The sequence below is a fragment of the Falco biarmicus genome, chromosome 10, assembly GCF_023638135.1.
Source record: "Falco biarmicus isolate bFalBia1 chromosome 10, bFalBia1.pri, whole genome shotgun sequence".
NCBI classification, from domain to species: Eukaryota; Metazoa; Chordata; class Aves; order Falconiformes; family Falconidae; genus Falco; species Falco biarmicus.
This window is the reverse complement of record NC_079297.1, coordinates 33,533,162-33,551,997: the sequence shown is the minus strand read 5'-3', so window position 1 is coordinate 33,551,997 and position 18,836 is coordinate 33,533,162. Positions and strand designations below refer to the sequence as shown.

Below are 18,836 nucleotides of genomic sequence, written 5' to 3'. Positions count from 1 at the left end.
GGCCAGCAGCAGGTGGCACCTTTAACGGGGCGGGGGGGACACGGGACGGAAAAGGTTGTGGGATGCGCCTCGCCTTCAACAGTAACGTCGTGCAGGAGAGCGGCTTTATGGGGGGAGGGGGAAGGCAAAGGCGAGCTTCCAGCCGCGGGGCAAGCCAGCACCCCTTTTCCTGGGGACGGGGGGGTTGGGGCTGCCAAACCCCCGCCAAAGGTCGCCTTCCCAAGGCGCGGCGAGCCGCCTCCTCCCGGCTCCCCGCCCGCTGCCGAGTAACCGCTGCAGGAGGAACGGGAGCCACCGGGTAACGAGACCGCCCGCCCCGGGCTGCCCACGCGTGGGGCAGGGGCGGCCGCGGCCCCGCCCCCTCCTGGCGGCGGCGCGCGGGGGAGGCGGGGCTGCCGCGGCCCCCGCCCCCCGCCCCGCCTCCCGCCTCGCCGAGCGCAGCGCCCCGAGCATGGAGCCCGCCTGAGCCGCGCCGAGGGCTCCGGCAGCTGCTGCGGCGGCACAACATGGAGGCGGCCGCCCCGCCGCTCCCGCTGCTGCTGCTGCTGCGGCTCCTGGCCGCCTCGGTGCTGCGGTGCGAGCCGGGCTCGGCCGGCGGTAAGCGAGCGGCGGCGGCGGCGCGGGGCCCGGGGCGGCGGGGGAGGCGAGCGCCCGGCGCCCTTTTGTTGTGGGACTTGGGCAAACTTTCCCCCGCGCTCCGCCGGGAGGGCTGCGGGGGGGCCGGGGGGCGCGCACATGGACGGGCCGGGGCGAGAGGCTGGCCGCGCCGGCTGCCTGCCCCCGCCGCCCCCCGCCCCCGCGGCGAGTCCTCCTCGCCCGGTTCTGCTGGCGGGGGGCGCGGGAGGAGGCGGCCCGCCGCGGGGCTGGGGCGCGCTCCCCCGGGCGGCTCAGGTAAACGCGCACGGCCGCGCCGAGGGAGACAAAAGTCGCCCCCCCGCCCCGTCCCCGCTCCCGCTCCCGTTCCCGTCCTTCCGCGGTCCCGGGCAGGGACTTCTCGGGGAGGCGGGTGTCGGGTGTCGCTCATCGAACTCTTGCCAGGGCTGGGGAGGGGGTGGGGTGGGGGTGGGGGGCAGGGTGTCCCCCCCGCCTCGGCTCCTCTTGAAGGCTGTAGGCGGCCCGTGGGTGCGGGGGTGGCGGCGCTGCGGCGGGAGGAACCGGCCCGGCCCGGGTGAGGGGTGCGGGGCCCGCTTGGGGCCCGGCGCGGCTGAGGGGCCCGGTTGCGTTCTTGCCCGGGGGAGGGGTGCGGGGGTCGAGTTGCGGGGCCCGGCCCGGGTGAGGGGTGCAGGCCTGGGGTGCGGACCCCGCTAACCCGCGCTCGGTCGGGGCACGGAGCCCGCCCTTTGCAACACCGTTTTGAAGTGAACGCGTTAATTCTTTAAAAGCACAAACGGCCCGTGGTGCGGCCCCAGCCCCGCCGCCCCCCCCCCCCCCCCCCCCGCGCCTGTGTGGGACCGGGTGCTCGGGGAGCACCGGCCCGGCGCTGCGGCCGCTGGAGCTGCTGTGATGTTTGCGGCAGTTTGGCAGACTGGGCGGTGTGGCCAAGGCTGTCAGAACATCACCTCGGGGCCTCTTTTATTAGGCCACCCACCTTTTCAAACCGTTTGCAATTCTTAGGACTGTCATTTAGAGCAAGAGAACTGACTGTTTTCTGCTGGCATCGTCGTGCTGTAGGTTTAGTTGGCGCCCTGTGAAAGTGTGTATTATGTATTGCTTATTCTGTCAGGATTCTGTGAGAAAGATGCCCTTTGCGTCTCAGGAGGCACCTTCTCCGTGCGCATTGCCTCAGCCTTTTCAAAATGTTTCAGAAATCCTGAAGTGCATCTTGTTCCTTTCTGAACATTGACGTTTGTGTAAAGATGTTTGTGTTCCTACTTGACTGAAAGAAACTATATGTAACTTGGGGGGGGGGGAGGATATCAACTTATAGGAGTCTTAAATGAGGAGAGAACAGCTGGTAGTGTTCCTTGAGGGTTTCCTTACATTTACTTAACAGCCTCCAACAGAAAGGAATAATTTTAAAAAGACATAACTTTGCATTTGCAACTCTTAGGAAGATAAGAGTTCACAATGAAACTGAGGAATAAGTCATAACTTGGAGTTTTGGTTTTTCTTCACCTAACTTTAGAGACGGTGATTCTTTTAATATAGTGTATGTTCTGTATTGCTTTCCTTAACATGCATGGAAAAACTCTTCTACAAATGTGCCGGTTTCTAGCAATTAGCTAAAGAGTCTTGGTTATAAATCTTAATGACATTGCTTTTGTTCTGCCTACTTAGTAGGAAGGTATGTGATTCTTTTGTTAGGTTGGTCTGGATGGCACTTTCAAGGACAGCTCAACTGTCCCTTTAGAAGGAGCATGGGTGTACTACTATGAGAGGCTCTCCATGGGTTTAGTTCCATTCCTGAGAACCCCCACTCTGTAAGCAGATGCCTGACTTTAAGGGACTTTTACCTCTTAAAAGTATTTTGATGTGCTTATCTTACAAATATATAAATAAATCTCTGCAAGATTGGGGATGTGCTGGAACTGGAACTTCTGTGGTGTTAAAGCTTCTGCAAAGTTTGGCATGTTGTAATAGATCCTGAATACTTTGGCTGTGAACTGATTGTGCTGTGGAGCCAAGTCCTTGCTCTCTGTGTGGCGGTGTCAGGACCGGTTTTATTTATGTGGCTTGAAATAATGATAAACGTGTTTCAGATATGGAAGGACAGTCAAGTACAACCCATGGGGGCAAGACAAAATGATAGTTGCATTTGGTGCTTCCTTGAAGCAAGGAATCTCTTGCCTGTGCAAAGTATTCAGGAACAAGATGGTTATGATGACAGCATGTTTTTCTTTGAAAATATCATACGTTCTGAATGTTTAATACGGCACAGCAGGTTTTTTATGTGTGGCTCTTGAAACCTGGAAGTAGTTGAGATCATTCTTATTTAAGTTCATGTTTAAGAATAGTCTCAAGCAGGAGTTACTTTTAGTTAAACTCACAAAAGCTTGGTTAGCTGTACCTTGTCGTGTACAAGAATGTTTCCCAAAATTGTGAGACTGTGTCTTAGATTTTTTAAATGGAATGACTATTTGCCTCATGTTAAGAAACACAAGATAAAGAAAGGTGAATAGAGGAGTGTGGCAGGATGGTTACAAAAGTTTGAAGCTGGGGGTGCAGCATGAAATAAAAAATACATTTGAGCACAACCCTAAAATGACTTTTAATTCCTGCTGTTTTGCCTGAGATAACCTAAAGCTAATGAAACTTATCGCTGTTTAAATGTAGAATGTAGCAGGAAAGAACACTTGTTAATTTTATGACGGGGGAAATGTGCTATGTAGGAGTCCTCAACTGCATTTCAGTGCCATTTCGGTCAGTCCGTCATTGATTTAGGGGGCTATTTTCCTAGTAACTACTACTAGCATGATGTGAGGGTCTGTCACAAAGTATGGTCATAAATCCTCTTGAAATAGTGAGGAAATACTGAAACTCCAAACTGAAGTTTAAATCGATACTTTCAAAGCACAGAACCTTCTCTTCCCAGGAAAAGGACCACGGCTTTAACTGTCTTTTAGGTATGGTATGTGAATTCGTTTGTTAGTATTTAATTTTAAATCAGTTAGTTTCATTTTAAATTAGTTTTAAAGCACACAGAGATGCTTTAAAATTACCCCTAGAGTAGATATGTCTGTAAGACATAAATCAGCATAACACAGAAAGTCAGTACTTTGGAAGAGTGTGAATGTATTTAATCAATAGCCTGATGTAAATTCCACCATTGCCTCATGCTGTTTCTGAACCTTTTTTTTTTTTATCTTGGCTGCTTTAACTTTTATCTTAAGGGTTGGTTTTTTTTTTTTTACTTGTTTATAAGGTAGTAGTTAATAAAATAGACCGTGGTTTTTGTTCCAGCTGTAAATTTTCTCGGTGCTGCATGTTTCTTGAATAACACAAGCCAAGGTAACTTTTTAGGAAACACAAGGATTGTTTCTGGGAGCAGTGCTCTGGGATAACAATCCTGTTACCCTTTATTGTTATGGTAAGGTCTGGCAGCATAACAGCAAATAAAGGTTACAAAACCTCTCCTGGAATATAGATGCATGTGACTTAATAAAGAAGGTCTAACGTAGGTTTGCTCCTATTTAAAATTTAGTCAGTGACGTAGTTAAAAGTAGTTTTCTCTGTTTTTGTCAAAGCAGAAAGAAATGTCACTATTTGTGGTGCTCAAAAATAGCTTTAATGACCAGGTTTAGTTTCATGTTAGATCAGTATTTTTTGTGAACATACTGTATTGTATGAAAAGAACCTGCCATCTTGAGGTTGAGAACAATAAGTAAGTTTAAGTTCCTTGTTAGAAAGAAGCTATTGTAGGTAACTCTATTTCTCTTCATTCTAAGGAATCCTTTCAAGTTTTCCTTACATCTTTAACCCAAGAGCTATTAAAGATGCAAAATGTTTGCCTTTTGTAAGTTCAGTATTTCTTGTGGGGGTTGATATGGCTGAAAAAACATCACCACTAAGGAACACTTGATGGAAATAGTTGTTATATTCTGCTCCAGGCCTTTGTGAAGAACTCAGATATTGACCTGAGCCTTGAGAGAAGAACACAGTAGAATAAGTACACATACACCCCCCCACCCCCACCCCCCAGTTTATGGCACAGGCCAGCAACGATGCAATTTGACTGTGCACAAAGGAGTCGACATTTTGTTTAGCGATTTGGAGGCTTGTGAATTATTCTCCTTTTTCACTGTGTTGCTTTCAACAGGACATGTCCAAGAACACTGCAAGTTCACTGAGGGCAGGAGCAAATCATTAGGGTATTGGCTGCGGACGCTGGCTGGCCAAAGCCACGTGCTGTTTTGGATTCTTGGGACTTCCTTGAAGAAGTCAAAGATGTGCCATCTCCTGACAGCCCACAGCTGGAACTTCTGAGCTGGATAAAATACTTCTGGATAGTCCTACCCCCGTTAAGTTAGCCCATGGAAGATCTCATGATAACGCCAAAGGATATTTTGAGCAGTTCTTGAGATTTTGGGTGATTAAACAGTTGTGGTGAGAGGAGGAGAGAAATTGGGAAATATGTCCCACAAAGTATTGTTCAGTACAGGTTTTTGTTAGGAGTCTGTGGGCCAACAATTCTTTTGGTTCCCTCTCCCTTTCAGAAAAATCAGAATGTGAAGCTCACCAGTGTTTCATCTTTGTGGTTTCTGTTTACTAAAAATTGAAAATGCCTCTTAAGCCACAACATTCTACTGAGAAGCTCCGAAGAGTGTGAAGAATGCACGGTGATGGGTTGGTAAGGGGGTTGAGGGTCCATGTAATAAAGAGGATTTTTAATTTAGCTGTTGTTTCCTTGACTCTTGCTTGACTCGCGCTTTGCCTGCCAGCATAGGCAGATGTGAGGGGTCATTCTGTATTGAATGTTAAATCCATGGGCGACTTTTGCAAGGATGCCAGTAAATTGGCACACGCTTGATTTAAATTGCTTCGTTTGCTGGATGGTAAAAAGGGTTAAAGCAACCAAACCCAATAAATACTTTATAGGAGTGTGTTGTGTTGATTAGCTTAATAGGGACAGTCTGCTGGGAGAAGGAATGTCTTGATTGTGAATCAGCTGCAGAATTGTCTTCATTTCACAGTACGAAGGTTTATTGCTCTTGCAATAAACAGCACTGACAGCAGATGCAGTACTAAGTTCCTGGTGTGATTGTCAATGGTCCGAGAACCTCCCTGCTTAATGTCCCTGCTTAATAACATAATAGCTGTTGAATACTCTTTGGCACTTTGGCTTTCTGAAGTGTGGTATGTGTGTTAGCTTATTCTGAATATTCTGCTAACATAGCATCTATGATTTATCTTTTATACTTAAGGACGTTGAACTTGCCCAGTGTAAGTTGACTTCCTTTAAGCAGTACTAGCAGTCTTTGTGGCAGGCAGAATCAAGGGTTTTGGCCTCTGGTTGGTTGGTCGATGAAACTATGAAGCGTGCTGTTCCTGAGCTAGGGTGAAAAATGATGCAATTGGAGAAACGAAGTTGCAAGTGTGTTTGGTTATAACTCTCCCCTCTGCTATGAAAAGCGGAATTTCTGTCTTCTGTGTGGTTCCACAAAGGGCTTGGTTTTCAGTTTTTTCTCATGGGTTCTTATTAAAAGGGCACGTGGTGCCCTGTGAAAGTGCAGTGCTCTGAATTTGGTGGTTGCGTCCTTCTTACGGGATCCCTGTTGGCCTGAGTTTTGTCTGCGAGGAGAGGAATGCCCAAGTTCCTTACCTTGACATCTCTTTGCCTTGGGATTTGACAACATGTTGTGATTCCCGAGGTTCTCTGTTGTCCTTCCTTCAGGTTGCGTTGAGCGTATATTGACTTTAACTTCAGTGTGTTGTTGCATTAAACGTGATTCATTAAACATTTATTAATAATTCTTTCTGGAAGTGGCTCGTTACATGTAGTAGTCAAGTTGATAAATTGGCCCTGTGGGACTCTTGATGCTCAGCCTGCAAGAATTAGATCGGAGGTAGGAGGTGGCAGTAAGCGACGACAGGAGTTTGACCTCTTCTTTCTGCGGTGTTTAAGAGTCCAAACAAGAACCAGAGTGTGAGCAAGTGTTGTCTGCTTTGTGTTTCTAAACGTCTTGGTGGATGAGGAGGAGTTGTGGATTGAGTGGACCTGCTTAGTGAATTTCTTGGTTTTGGGGTTTGGGGATCAAATAGTATTACTGTAATGTGATTTTGTAGATGCTCTTTTTCTTTTCTGCTATTCAGTGCTGGGTTTAACTGAATCCAAAAGGAAAAGGAGTGGAGCATCTGAGAAAATGTGATGAAAATGTACAGTGCTGCTATAATCTATGGGTTATGGATATGTCATTTGAGAAGTTTTATTGAATACCGTATGTACTTACGGCTTAAGCCATATACTTCGGGTTTTGAATTAGGCACAGATTATGCTGAATGGCAGTAATGCACTTAAATCCTTGTCAATAATTTCAGCATATCTTCTGTGGAAATTCCAGTTTTACTTGGATTCTGGATTCATGGATGCGTTGTCCAGTCCTTGTATTTTTTTTTCATTCATTTTGCATGAACGCATTCTTTTCTGTTTTTCCAAATTAAAACTATTCTAGCTGGACTTCAGAAGGGAAAAAAAAAAAGTTTAGAAGAGCAGATTTTTTTTTTTTTTTTAATGCAAAACTTCAGTATGGCTGTCAAGAAGGTGGGAGTGTTTCCTTTTACATCTTTATAAATTGAGAGGGAGACATACCCCTAAGCCTGCCGTGTGTACATATCTTTATGTGAATTAAATAGCCAACAGCACAAGTGACAGTGTTTCTTGTGGATCAACCAAAACAAAATGCTTTTGTGAGAGTTGTCCTGACCTACAGCTGCACACCGTTATGCCACACTTATGCCATTCTTTTTTCTCTAGATAAGTCTTAAATAAAGATTTGCATGTGGCCTTGCTGTAAGAGTTGATATGCTTTTTCAGTGGACTCACTGTGACAGTGGCAGTCAGAAGTACCCTGTTTCTGTTTTGTATGTGCTCCTGAAGTAAAGATCTGGGTTGTGCATGGTGTAGGTAAGTGTTCTGCAGGTTTCCCACTGTGATGCATCTCTGGGAGCTTTCTGGAGTAGTTGGCTTGTGCCACCTGAAGCTTTATATCTGTGAGGGGATTTTTTTTGTTTGTTTGGGTTTTTTTCTTGTTTCTCAGACTTCCTAAATAACGTATTCTTTACGTCTGGTTCTTCAGGTAAGACTGAAGGGTATGTTTTGTGACACTAAGTGGTCTGCCATCTACTTTCTTGTTAGGAGGTTTTGCTCTTTCTTGCACCCTGTGGGATGCCTGGGCACTTTGTCAGGTCCTTTCCATCAGCCCATCATTTCTAGGGTGCTATGTAAGCCATAGCATATTCCTGCGTAACCAGATTTTGTCTGACGAGGCTGTTGAGGGTCACATTTTAGAAAAACTTCTAACCTGGCTTCTCTAGCTTTAGTTTTAAAAGTGGTACATACCTGATATGAGGCAATGTGAAAGGCCTTCTGTCTTTATTATTATTATTGTTCAAGGATTATGTCCAAATAACTGGTAAGGAACGGTTTTGACAAGGTCTTGAGCAGATAGAAAAATAAGTTTTCTGGGGCAAAGGATGGTTGCTTTGAAAGAACAATCACAAACAAAGCCATGGCATTTGCAGTAACCTAGGAAGTCTTGCTGCTGTGTATCCATCTTCAAATACCGTTTTTAGTTCAATCACTTAGACCGGTGTATTGGTGACGCCATGAAAATATATACTGAAATAGAAGTATATGTGTATCTGGTTTACACTTCGTTATGGAGGAAGAGGAAAAAGCAAGAGTTTGGCTCTTGGAGAACAAGCTGTCCTGGCTGATGACAGTGAATAATTCAAGGAGGAGAAGGAATGAAATGTTATCAGATTTATTCTTTGACGTATCACTATAGGGGATGTCAATACATCGTACTTAAGGTTCTTTCTTAGCACTTCTACCTTAATACAAAAGCAAGAATACTGTTTCTTGAACTCGTCAAAGCAGCAGAATTTAAAAACCAAAATCTTACTCTTTGTTTTATAGAAAGTGTCACCTTTGACCACTGAATCATAAATTACCCAGTGTTAGGTCTATATTGATCACTACTTATATCGTGCATATAGTTTAAAGGAGCTTTGGAGGCTTTAATTTACATAACTAGTTATTTAAAATGAAGTGTGGCTGACTTACGAATTCTGTCCCATTTAAGGAAGGTCATTCATGGCCACCAAGTTCCCTGTTTTCTCTGTCACACTTTGTTTTCATTTCAGTCATTGAAAAATTTCTGGTTCTAGAACAATTGAGAAGCTCAGAATAGATTGCCTGCCTTATAGGAATGAATTTTGACATAAAATATGATATAAATAGTCTTTCTCTTTGGATATTTCTCTGATTGCTTCCCCTGCTTGAGAGTTGGCAGCTTGAAAGTATAATGCGTTTAACTTTTTTTTTTTATTATTTTTTTTTATTTCTAGGGGCAAAAGTTTTTAGCCTCAGAAATCTGTACTGGTGACTTACCTGGATATGTCTTTTGCAAAAGATATGAAAGCAAATTAAACTGATGCGTTAGTATTCATGTTCTCAGGTCAGAGCCAGGAGGATGAAAGTGCACATGGGTAGCATTTTCCACTTAGAAGGTCTGCCCTGCTGTGGGCGATTAAAATTAAAAAAAACCCAACTATACGTTAGCTGCATCTTCAAAAGCTGAGTAAAAGAACTCTGTAGTTACAGAGAATTTTTGTCTGTCTGGGGTTTAATAGCGTATTTTTTACTGTCTGGATGAAGTTGACTATTACTTACCCACGTTCTAAAATTCAAGTTTGCAGGTGTTCAGGTGCTGGGAAGGGTATACCCAGAGTTACACATCTGGACTGACTTAGGCAAGCTGCATAGTGAGAGTTAGGTAGGGTGTGGCTAATGCAGGCAAAACTATAGTGAAGCCTCAAGAAATTGGACTTTAATCATTGGCCCCAAAAACCTGTATGAACCTGGATTTTCATCTCGTCTAATATTTCTTCAACACCCACCCCACCCTTGAGCCACAAAACCCTACTACGCTCTGTGTCAGCTGTGACTTTGGAATCTGTGCACAGGAGGAGGTGGTTTTCTGTGATGCCATTTAAAAAGGTGTATTTTTTGATTGCGTAAGTCAGGTATGGTGACTACCAGAAGGAACCACGCATCCTGTAAAGAGTGGGGGAATATTCCCTGAGGCTTCTTTTGAACAGAGTAAATGAACTCTTAAGGGAGCTCAAAACTTAAGTTTCTGTGAACATCGTAGCTAATGGTAAAATTGGGAGAAATGCTGATGTGTGCGCAAAAATTTAAGCGCGTGTTGGATGATATTTGCAGTAAATAAACCATTATCTGCAGGTGTTCTGTAAGAGTTGCAGACAGATAACTGAGGTGAGCTCGGTAGCTTGTGTGCAGAACTAATCCATACCATTCAAACTTTGAATGGTGTGCTTGACACTTAGTAAGTGTATTAACAGGCTGCTGCTAGATCTTATTTGCCTAATAAACTTTGACAAACAGGTTCTACGGATGGTTAATGTTCGGAGGAATTGCTTTCTGTTCACAGCCAGTTTCTGGCCAAAAATGTGATCTGGGTTCTGATTGATTTTCTAAAATGTTTTTATGGCTGTGGTCATTCTGCTTGTTATGATCACATCTGGTTGCAGCTGAAAAATGAAATGCTCAGCTATGAAGATTATTAGTTTAAATTTAAAGAGAAGAGAGTTGGCCATGGAGTTATCCTGGCTACTCTTGAACTCCATTCCTCTGTCAAAGCAACAGAAAACAATGTGTTTGTCAGGATTTGGGGGGGGTGGTAATCCTACTACTTGAAAGAACCCTGGATGGTTGTGACAAAATCCCTGTGTTAAATGCCTGTTAATGCCAAGGTCATTCTGCTGTTTGCAAATTTTAGTGTTTTTTTAAAGAGTCTTCAAGACATTAGTGAAAAGTGAAGCCAGGTTGCATGAGCCAGAGAACTGGAAAATGCCTGGATTTTACTTAGTGACTGGTAGTTCCTTACTGATTAAATATGCTACTAGGCCATTCACTTTACTGGATCAAAGACAGATTTGCTCGTAGATCATGGAGTGCTGACCTAGGCAGAAGTAATCCAGAAGTAACCTCTTACTAGCTAGGTTATGCTGAAGTATGTACATGTGGAAGGGTGCGAGAGATGGTTTTTTTTTTTTTGGGGGGGGGGGGGGGGGGGGAGGGCAGTATTCCATATAGATATGTGCGTGTGTATATAATACGTATGAATGTTCTTATGTGCTTAAACACTTGGTTAACCAGTTTCTCCTGCTCTTCCCCCCCCTTTTCATTCTAATGATTGTGTTATTCAATAATCTTCCGTCTCTGAAAAAAAACCCTGCTTTTTATGTAAACACCTGATGTTAGATCTCAATACATAATTTTAAGGAGGAAAGTTTCACAGTTGCTAGGTATGGGACTTGGATTTGGTTTTGGTGGTGTTACTGAAGCATGCCCTTACATCTGTGAACTCTGTTTTTCATCTGAGAAAAGGTGACAGGGAACCTGTTTGATTCTATTGCGTTACTCTCGCAATGACTGGTGTTTCGTTAGAAAGGAAGCTGCAAGCTAACAGAATGATAGGTACAAGCTAATAGAATGATAGGTAAAGTATCCCTGAAAAGGTAGGGTGATGTGTATTTTATTAATCAAAATTGTATGCCTGATCAATTTTGTGCACCTAATTGAATAACCGCTTTCCCATACCATTTGCAGGCTTTATTTTACAATTTCTGCATGTTGTGGCCTTCTCCTGTGTTGGTAGTATGTCTTCTCATCTTGAAAGCTCTTCTTTTGTTTTTACCTGCTTGCTTTGTGTTGTGTTTCCCCCCTCCACGTCTGAAGAACCAAGATTGTTAAAGGCTGGAATGTCTGTAGGTGGGTAATTAAAAACAGTGGTCAAGAGAGCTGTTGGAAACTTGTTGGGTTACTTCTCTAAGTAGGATGATGAGGCAGCATCATTGAATGGAAGGGGGAAAAAAACCCAACAAAAACAACCCAGACAACAACAAAAAAAACCCAATCCCAAAACCACCCTCCTATTTCTGGCAGTTTGAGGAGGCTGTCTGCTATCCCCTTAGTGTGTGGCTCCACGAACACTGTCTGCCCATGCCAGAATTGGTAAAACTGGAGAAGCTGCGACTCGGGCTGTGTTTGAGGTTTGCTGCTTGGCATTCAGCCTAGTGCACAATGGAGAGAAGATGAGCAGGTAGAAGTACTTTCCGCTTGTGACCTCTGTTCCATATCATCCCTCAACTTGCACGGTGCAAATTAAGGTCTGCATTGTTATCTGCAAAAGACTTAAGTGAGCTGGGATTCATTTACCTTGGGGATTACCACCTTGACACATCTAGCCATTCTCCATCCTGCTACAGTAATTACAGCTTATGGAAAATAACTCTGGTTGCTGATCCCCAGGGTGTGGATCTCCTGGCATCTGGAGATAGAACACATCTGGTGCTGGTCCTCAGAGGCAGAATTCAGCCAGCCCAAAGCTTATTGCATGTGGGGAATGATGCAAGTGACTTGTTTTCTCTGAACAATGGCTATGGGATCTTTGTGAGCATTGGCCTCTCGCCTGGTTATTCTGAGTTGGTTTTTTTTTTTTGGTCGTTCCCCCCGCCTCCCCCCTTCCAAGGAAGTCTGTGTGCAGGGAGGGAGGATGTGGAGCACTGGAAGTTCTCGATACAGCTGACTCAGTCCTCCAGGCTGTACTTGCTCCTTGAGACTCGTGCTCTTGCGTGTACAGAATGCATGTGTAAAAGCTGCTGTGCCCATCCAGGAGGCACTTGGTAGATCAGGTAAAGATTCTGGCTGGCTTTTTTGTGCTTTTCCTCGGGTTCTGTGGAGTCAGTGTTGCAGGGACATGGAAGAAACTTTTTTCCAAAAGGAGATGTACTGCAGTGCCCAACTCTGAGGAATGTTCTTGGGACTTGTTCATATCACCTTCCTCGTACAGATTATAAGGCTCTTGTAGGGTAAAAAAACTTGAGGGTTTTTTTGAGATTTTAAAACCTACCAGCTATTCTACAATTGGTTCCCCAAGGGTGCTTGTATTTTGGAATGGTTTCCCCAAGAAGATCTGTTGTGGAATACTTTGTTACAGTCCTTTCTCAGTCTCGTCCATGGAGCTCATTTCCTCCTGGATGGATTTGGGACTGTGTAACAGGCTCATGTTACTGACTCTGAGCATCTGCTCGTCACGTCTTGATATAAACTGATTCATTATCATGGTGGTTTATAACATGACACCTGTCCATATGCTTGTTGACAGCTTGTTAGGACCTTCTTGTCCACTAATGCTAGTTTCTGAGGGAGAATGCCTTCTTTTAGGTATTCCTGCTCTTAACATGTTGCCAAGAGCCTACGAGAACATTTCGAGTCTTGTGGCAAGCCTGTCTTCCAGATGTGTTCTTGGCCCTTGATTGGCAATGAGCCGCAGGTAGGTCGGAGGACCTCTTGGAATGGACGACAAGAAAAGTAACGATCTGCTTGGGAGCCTGCAATGCAGGACAGGTACCCTCAAACCGGTGTACTGCTATGGGGTAGGAATTTGTTCTTTTACTTGCAAATTCTGCTGTACTTTTTTAATTGCTGGTAAATTCTCCAACTGTTTAGTTCCCTGGCCATTAATTGGGAGGAAACTGCTTTACACATTCTTTCCTATGCTCATTTTGAGACTCGAGAAGCAGTTCTTTTTATATATATATATATATATTTATTTTTTTTTTAATAAAGAAAATCTTGGTCTGTGTTGGAAACTAAAATGACTTCAGGTCTGTCTTCCCTGCTGTGTGACTGTCACTGCTGTCGCAAACCACTGTGTTGACAGGAACTCATCACTGGCTCAGTAAAGCTTCATAGCAATCAAGAGACTATGTACCAGTGCTAATGAAAAGCCTGTGCGTGGTTTCTGGAGGCTTGGGCATCAACAGGCACGTGGAGGGGTTGCAGGGATAAAAATATAACTTGTCAGCTGCTGTGCTCTGAATTACAGCTGCATGCAATGCTTTTTCTTGTATAACTTAACTGCCACTTTATTGTGAGGCAGAAGGAATATACTAAATTCTACAAAACCCTCCTGTTTTTCTGCAGGAACTAGAATTTTGATAACTTTTTTCTTTTAAACTGAAACGTTTGTATGCAAGAATAGAGCTGTCAAGCACAGTGGGAGATGGGTAAGCATTATGTGCACACACTGATGAGTGCAAAAAGAAACTTTAGCACCAGTTTGTTATTATAAAGTCTGAACTAATGTTGGCTGTTTATAAAAAGGAATGGACTTTGCAGGGTTATTTTCCTATTTAAATGTCAGGACGCTGGGAACAAATTACTGTGAGTGTTTGAGTAAGTTGTGTTTACTTAGTGTGCTTGGCAACGTTTCTTTCAATGAAAGTTTTAATTTTTAAGCCATTCAAGTTCAATTTCAAAAAAGTGGCCTTCATCAGCAAGGTAAGATGGCTGGAAAAAAAAAATCAGTGGGTTTTTTTTTTGCAGTTAGTGTTGTGTACGTTGGCAGTTGTCAGATCACTGTTGTGTATGTGGCCAGAAGTTAGTGTGTTTTATTATATTTATTTAGAAAGACTTGGAAGCATGAAACGGTAATTTATTCAAAGTCCTGTCATAAGTATTGCTTATTCCTAAGAGGATCATTTTTGCTGGAAAACATTAACAAATAGATCAGTCTACAGCTGATAGCGTTTTGTGCCTTTCTCCCACGTTTGGCTGAGCAGGTGCCAAATGTACCATCGGACTCTTCTGCTGGATACTGCAGATCTTCCAGCTTCAACTCCACCTGTTGCACTGGCTTCAGCAGTGCAGCGGCAAACCAGTGATGATTTCAGAATTCTGCCCGCTGTCTGAAATGGCATGGAACTTCCTGGTTCTGAGAGCTGTAAATTCATGTTAAAAAACAAGAATCCCTAAAACTTGTCTATTAGCAGCCTCAAAGCATGTCTTTCCGTACAGTTGTAAAATTGGCACATTTGAATAGTATGCAAAAGTTTACATGCAAACCCCCAATAGCCCCAATTTTGGTTTATCTGCAGCTTACTGTTTAGATTATAACTACTCCCCCCCCCCCCCCCCCCCCCCCCCCCCCCCCCTCCCCCGAGGCTGATTTGTTACTTAAATTGAACTCAGGAGAAGTTGGTTTTGGGTTGACTGGTTGTTCCCCCCCCCCCCTTTTTTAGTAGTTTTAGTTTTTCTTTGTAAACAATATTTAGGCACAGGACTGCAAATGAAGTTGCAACTGTGTTATGCCCTTTCAGTGGATTTATTAATTTTAAGCGTTCTAGAGTTTGCTGGCAACCTTTTCGTAACTAATGGTATCGCTTTAAGCCTGAACAAAAAGGAATTTGTTTGCAAACACCTGCTGTAGATTAGGAAGAGACTGTGTTTCAAAGAGAGTGTTTTGGCCAGTGTTTTTAGTTGAAGCAGCAGTCACCTTCCATACCATGCCACAGCCAGGGACAGCACAAAAATGCGTGGCCAAGTAGTAAACTATGTTAGAGGACTGGGCTGAAAGTAACCTCCTCAGTTACCTTTTGTTTTGTAGGAACTCTTTTTCCTTGCTCAATTATTTATTATTTCATTTTTTTCTCTCCTCTCCCCTCCCTCATCAAATGTGTTATTACTAAATACCTGCATCAGTGAGGAGAAAGAGAGAGTCTGCTATATGATATAGGGTAAAATACGATTTTAAATCAGTTTTTCTCTAGTCTAATAAAACTGTTGATACTGCAAGATCAGGGATTTGATGGGTCTAACATATTCAGCTTTGAAAGAAGGATGCCACATGTTTCTGTGCAATTCAGATGTTATGCAGCCTATGATGGTGTGTTCTCTGTATTATTTTTTTTTTTTTAATAAATAAAATCTAAACTCCAGTGTGTTACTTTTGCAAGTCTTTAATTGTGCTGCACCTCATTAGTGACAAAAATAGCATCTTGGAGAATCTTCTGAGCAGCAGAGCATGTGTTCGTATTTATAATGTGATGTGATGGAGGGTTAATTGTATGGATTAAGTGTTCTGTAGGAGTAGATAGATGTTTTCTCCTTTGATGTGCTGTTTTGCGGTGTCCTTGGACATTATTGCAAGAGATGAAATTTTCAGGTGGAAAGCTTCCACTTCAGAAGTGTTTGGTGTCACTTCATGTCAATTCTTGTTATCTTACTAAGTGTGTGTATATATGTGTATATATAAAGATACCCTGCATTCTAGGGTTTTATAAAAGAAACAACATAATGCTGTAATCAGTGGAGTACATTCTTGAGAGGTTTTGGAATGCCCTAGTGTTCTGCAAGTTGAGTTGATGATTTTCACATGTTGATAACATAGAGGAAATAAAGCCCACCTTCTCGCTTCAGAGCCTCCTGGTGCAATTACTGAGAAGTAGTAGCGGATGGATGATAATGACTTCTAGTTACCGGCTCCTCAGTGACTTTTCTAAAATGAGTTGGGTTTGAATCTCATTTGTGCTGAGATGATAATGTGTATCGCACAGTGCTGCTCTACATTGCAAGTATTAGGCACAGCAGAGGGGACAGAACCCCTGAATTGTCCCTCAAAAGTGAATTACTTTGTCACCCAGGTGAGGTCTGTTGATGGCAAGGTTGACCCATGTTGCACGTGGCAATTGATAGAAGACTGACATGAACAGGGGGTTCCAGATTTCAGGTCCCTTTTTAAAGGAGAAAGAAGTCTTTGTTTTTATTTGTGTCTTCTGTAGTTAATTTCTGCACTAGATGAGCTTGATAAAGGAGTTACCTGTTTCCATTTTGTACTACTTTTATTGTAATGTTATAATGCCTTCTGTAAGTAGAAAGTAAAGGTTGCCTTAAGTCTGAGTAAGTATTTAGTTACAAAATAAGGTGCCCAAGTTTGGTATAGAAGTGAAAGGCTTCTGTCAGCTATGCTTCAAGTTAGTGCTGCTTTGGTGTGGGTTTGGGGTTTTTGTTGGTTGGCTTTTTTGGTTGTTTTGGAGGAGAGAGCTTTTCGTAAGAAGCAAGTGCTTTTGTGGTCTAGTTTACATCTAGTTTTTAGAAAAGGTAGGTTTTTCTTCTAGTTTAACAATACTCTGGTTGTTCAGCCCTTCTCTTTCAGTCAGTGCTTCAAAGGCTAGGTGGATGTGGGCACTGTGTTCAATTTTCTTGCAATTCACTAATGAAATTTAAGATTCCTTCTGTTTGTTTCTTAAACTGTTCACATAAGACTTGGAGCATAATATATATATGTATGTTAAAGGAAGACTTCCATCTTTAGTATGTAGGAAAAACAGCCTTTGCGTGTAAATGTGGATTAAATTGGGTTCGTAAACCCCTGTGATACAGAAGCAGGCACCTACCCTCTTAAAGTATTAGTCATTATTGTTCATACCTGGAAGAAGTCACTTAAATGCACATGTTCATATCTTGCATGTATTTCATGTAACAGTTTGCTGCAGGGTCTTCACAAAAAGTTAAAATGCCATTTCTAGTTGCTGTTGGAGTGCTAGTGTCTGGCATGTTGAATGTGCCACATTTGTCATGTTTCTGGATTGGAAATGTGGTTTTAGGCTGTGTGTCGTAGCTTTTCATATTAACATTTGTATTTTGCAGTGTTTTTAATAAGTAGAAAAAATGCGTATGTATAATAGGGAGGGCAGAGTCCAGGACACGCAAACTCCAAAACAGTCTGCAAGAAGTGGAAACAGAAAAGGTGTAAACATTGGTTGTAATAAGCTTACTGTGCTTAGAAGGCGTTCTCCAGAGAGGGCACACATGGCACTAATACTCAGTCCAGCTATGAATGTGTTAAATGCTGGGCAGTGCGTTGCAGTAGTGAATGCATTTTGCCTTGGTCAGGCTCCCAGTCTGGCTCCTGAAGGACGGCAATATTTATTTCTTTTTCTCAACTCTATCATAGGATTGGGATAGTTGTTTGGAGTATCATTACATCTGAAATGCCCTGGATGTTTTCCAGACTCAAAGGGGAGAAGGCTTCCTGCTCTAGAAGGTCTGGGTTGTGTCTTCATTGCTGAAACAGGTGTAATTACTGTACTGATCTTGCCATCTTGACGTAAAAATCCAGATAGAGTCAGTGCAGCTCCCTGCAGCTGATGAAATCTCAGGTGAGAAGTGAAATGATGACTGACATTCTCCTTGATGTAAAAGTTTCCTTTTCTGTGCTGGCATTTCTACATTGAAATGGCTATCTCAATGTAATAATTACACCTTTCTCTTTAGCAGTGAGGACACAGCCAAATGAAGGGCGGAGGAAGGATAATCGGATCAGTGATGTCCACACATAGCTTGAGTTAGTTTTGTTTTAGTATAAACAAATGCACTTCGTTCTACCCTCCATGATGCTGCTTCCTTCTGTAACGCTAATAGGCTTGTACCCTTCCTTCTGCAGAAATAAGGGGTAGGTTTTGGACAAAATTATATAAATTAAAACCCCCATGAATATATTGTCACTGGTGTTCTATAAGCAATTTTAGAATTTCTATGGTTTTGATTTATATGTGGGGAAAAATGTGTGCATTCCTGCTTTACTGTCTACCCTTCCGGCAGTGTGCTGCTTATACTTGTGGCCCTCTGATTTTGGAGATGAGCTATGTGTCTTTTGACTCATAGAAATGGCAGCTAGGATTTCCTTTGAACTGGCACTGTGGTGTTTGTGTCTTTTTTTAATTTTTCTTCTTTTTTTCCTCTTCCCCCCCCCCCCCCCCCCTTTTTTTTTTCTTCTGTATTTGAACCATTTGCACTGTAGCGTAGCCCTGGAATTACTTCTTTTGGCACTTAAATTTGCTGAATGGAGAAGATGGAAAAAACATTTAGTCACACTTCTCAAGATGTGTTGTATATCAAGAGTCTAGTGGGCTGCCAAAGGGATGGGAGAGTTGGGGTGGCTGAGATAGTTTCTGAACTGTTTGCCATAGTAAGATGTATGCCTTTTTTTTTAACTCCTAAAATTTCTAAGGTAGCTTGACAGTATAAAAAGATTCTAAGTTACTCTCTCTGGGAAGAAGCACTGGTTATGGTTCCACTTAGCATGCTGGGTTTGCTCCTTGACTCTGCCATGGACATGCTGGATGTGTTGGGCACGGGCGAGACCCTTAAGTCTGTGGGCTTCTTTTCATTCTTTGCCTTGTGTATTTAGCAGCAAATTCTTCAGGTGTGACAGTCCTTCACAGTGGGTCTTTCAGGTGCAGATCTCAATTCTGGCTTCTGTGTGTTACTGTAATGTGAATGATGACAGTTCGTGTTGTGTAAAGCT

General features: G+C 43.2%; 1 protein-coding gene across 1 annotated transcript in view; it reads left to right on the top strand.

The window, feature by feature from the left end:
• The first annotated feature begins 410 nt into the window (after positions 1-410).
• Positions 411-18,836, top strand: part of LRP5 (LDL receptor related protein 5) — a 160,959-nt gene continuing 142,533 nt past the window's right edge. The window contains exon 1 of the mRNA XM_056354787.1: positions 411-597. Within this exon, the coding sequence (XP_056210762.1) occupies positions 507-597 (91 nt within the window). The 5' untranslated portion in view covers positions 411-506. The remainder of the gene's footprint in view (positions 598-18,836) is intronic.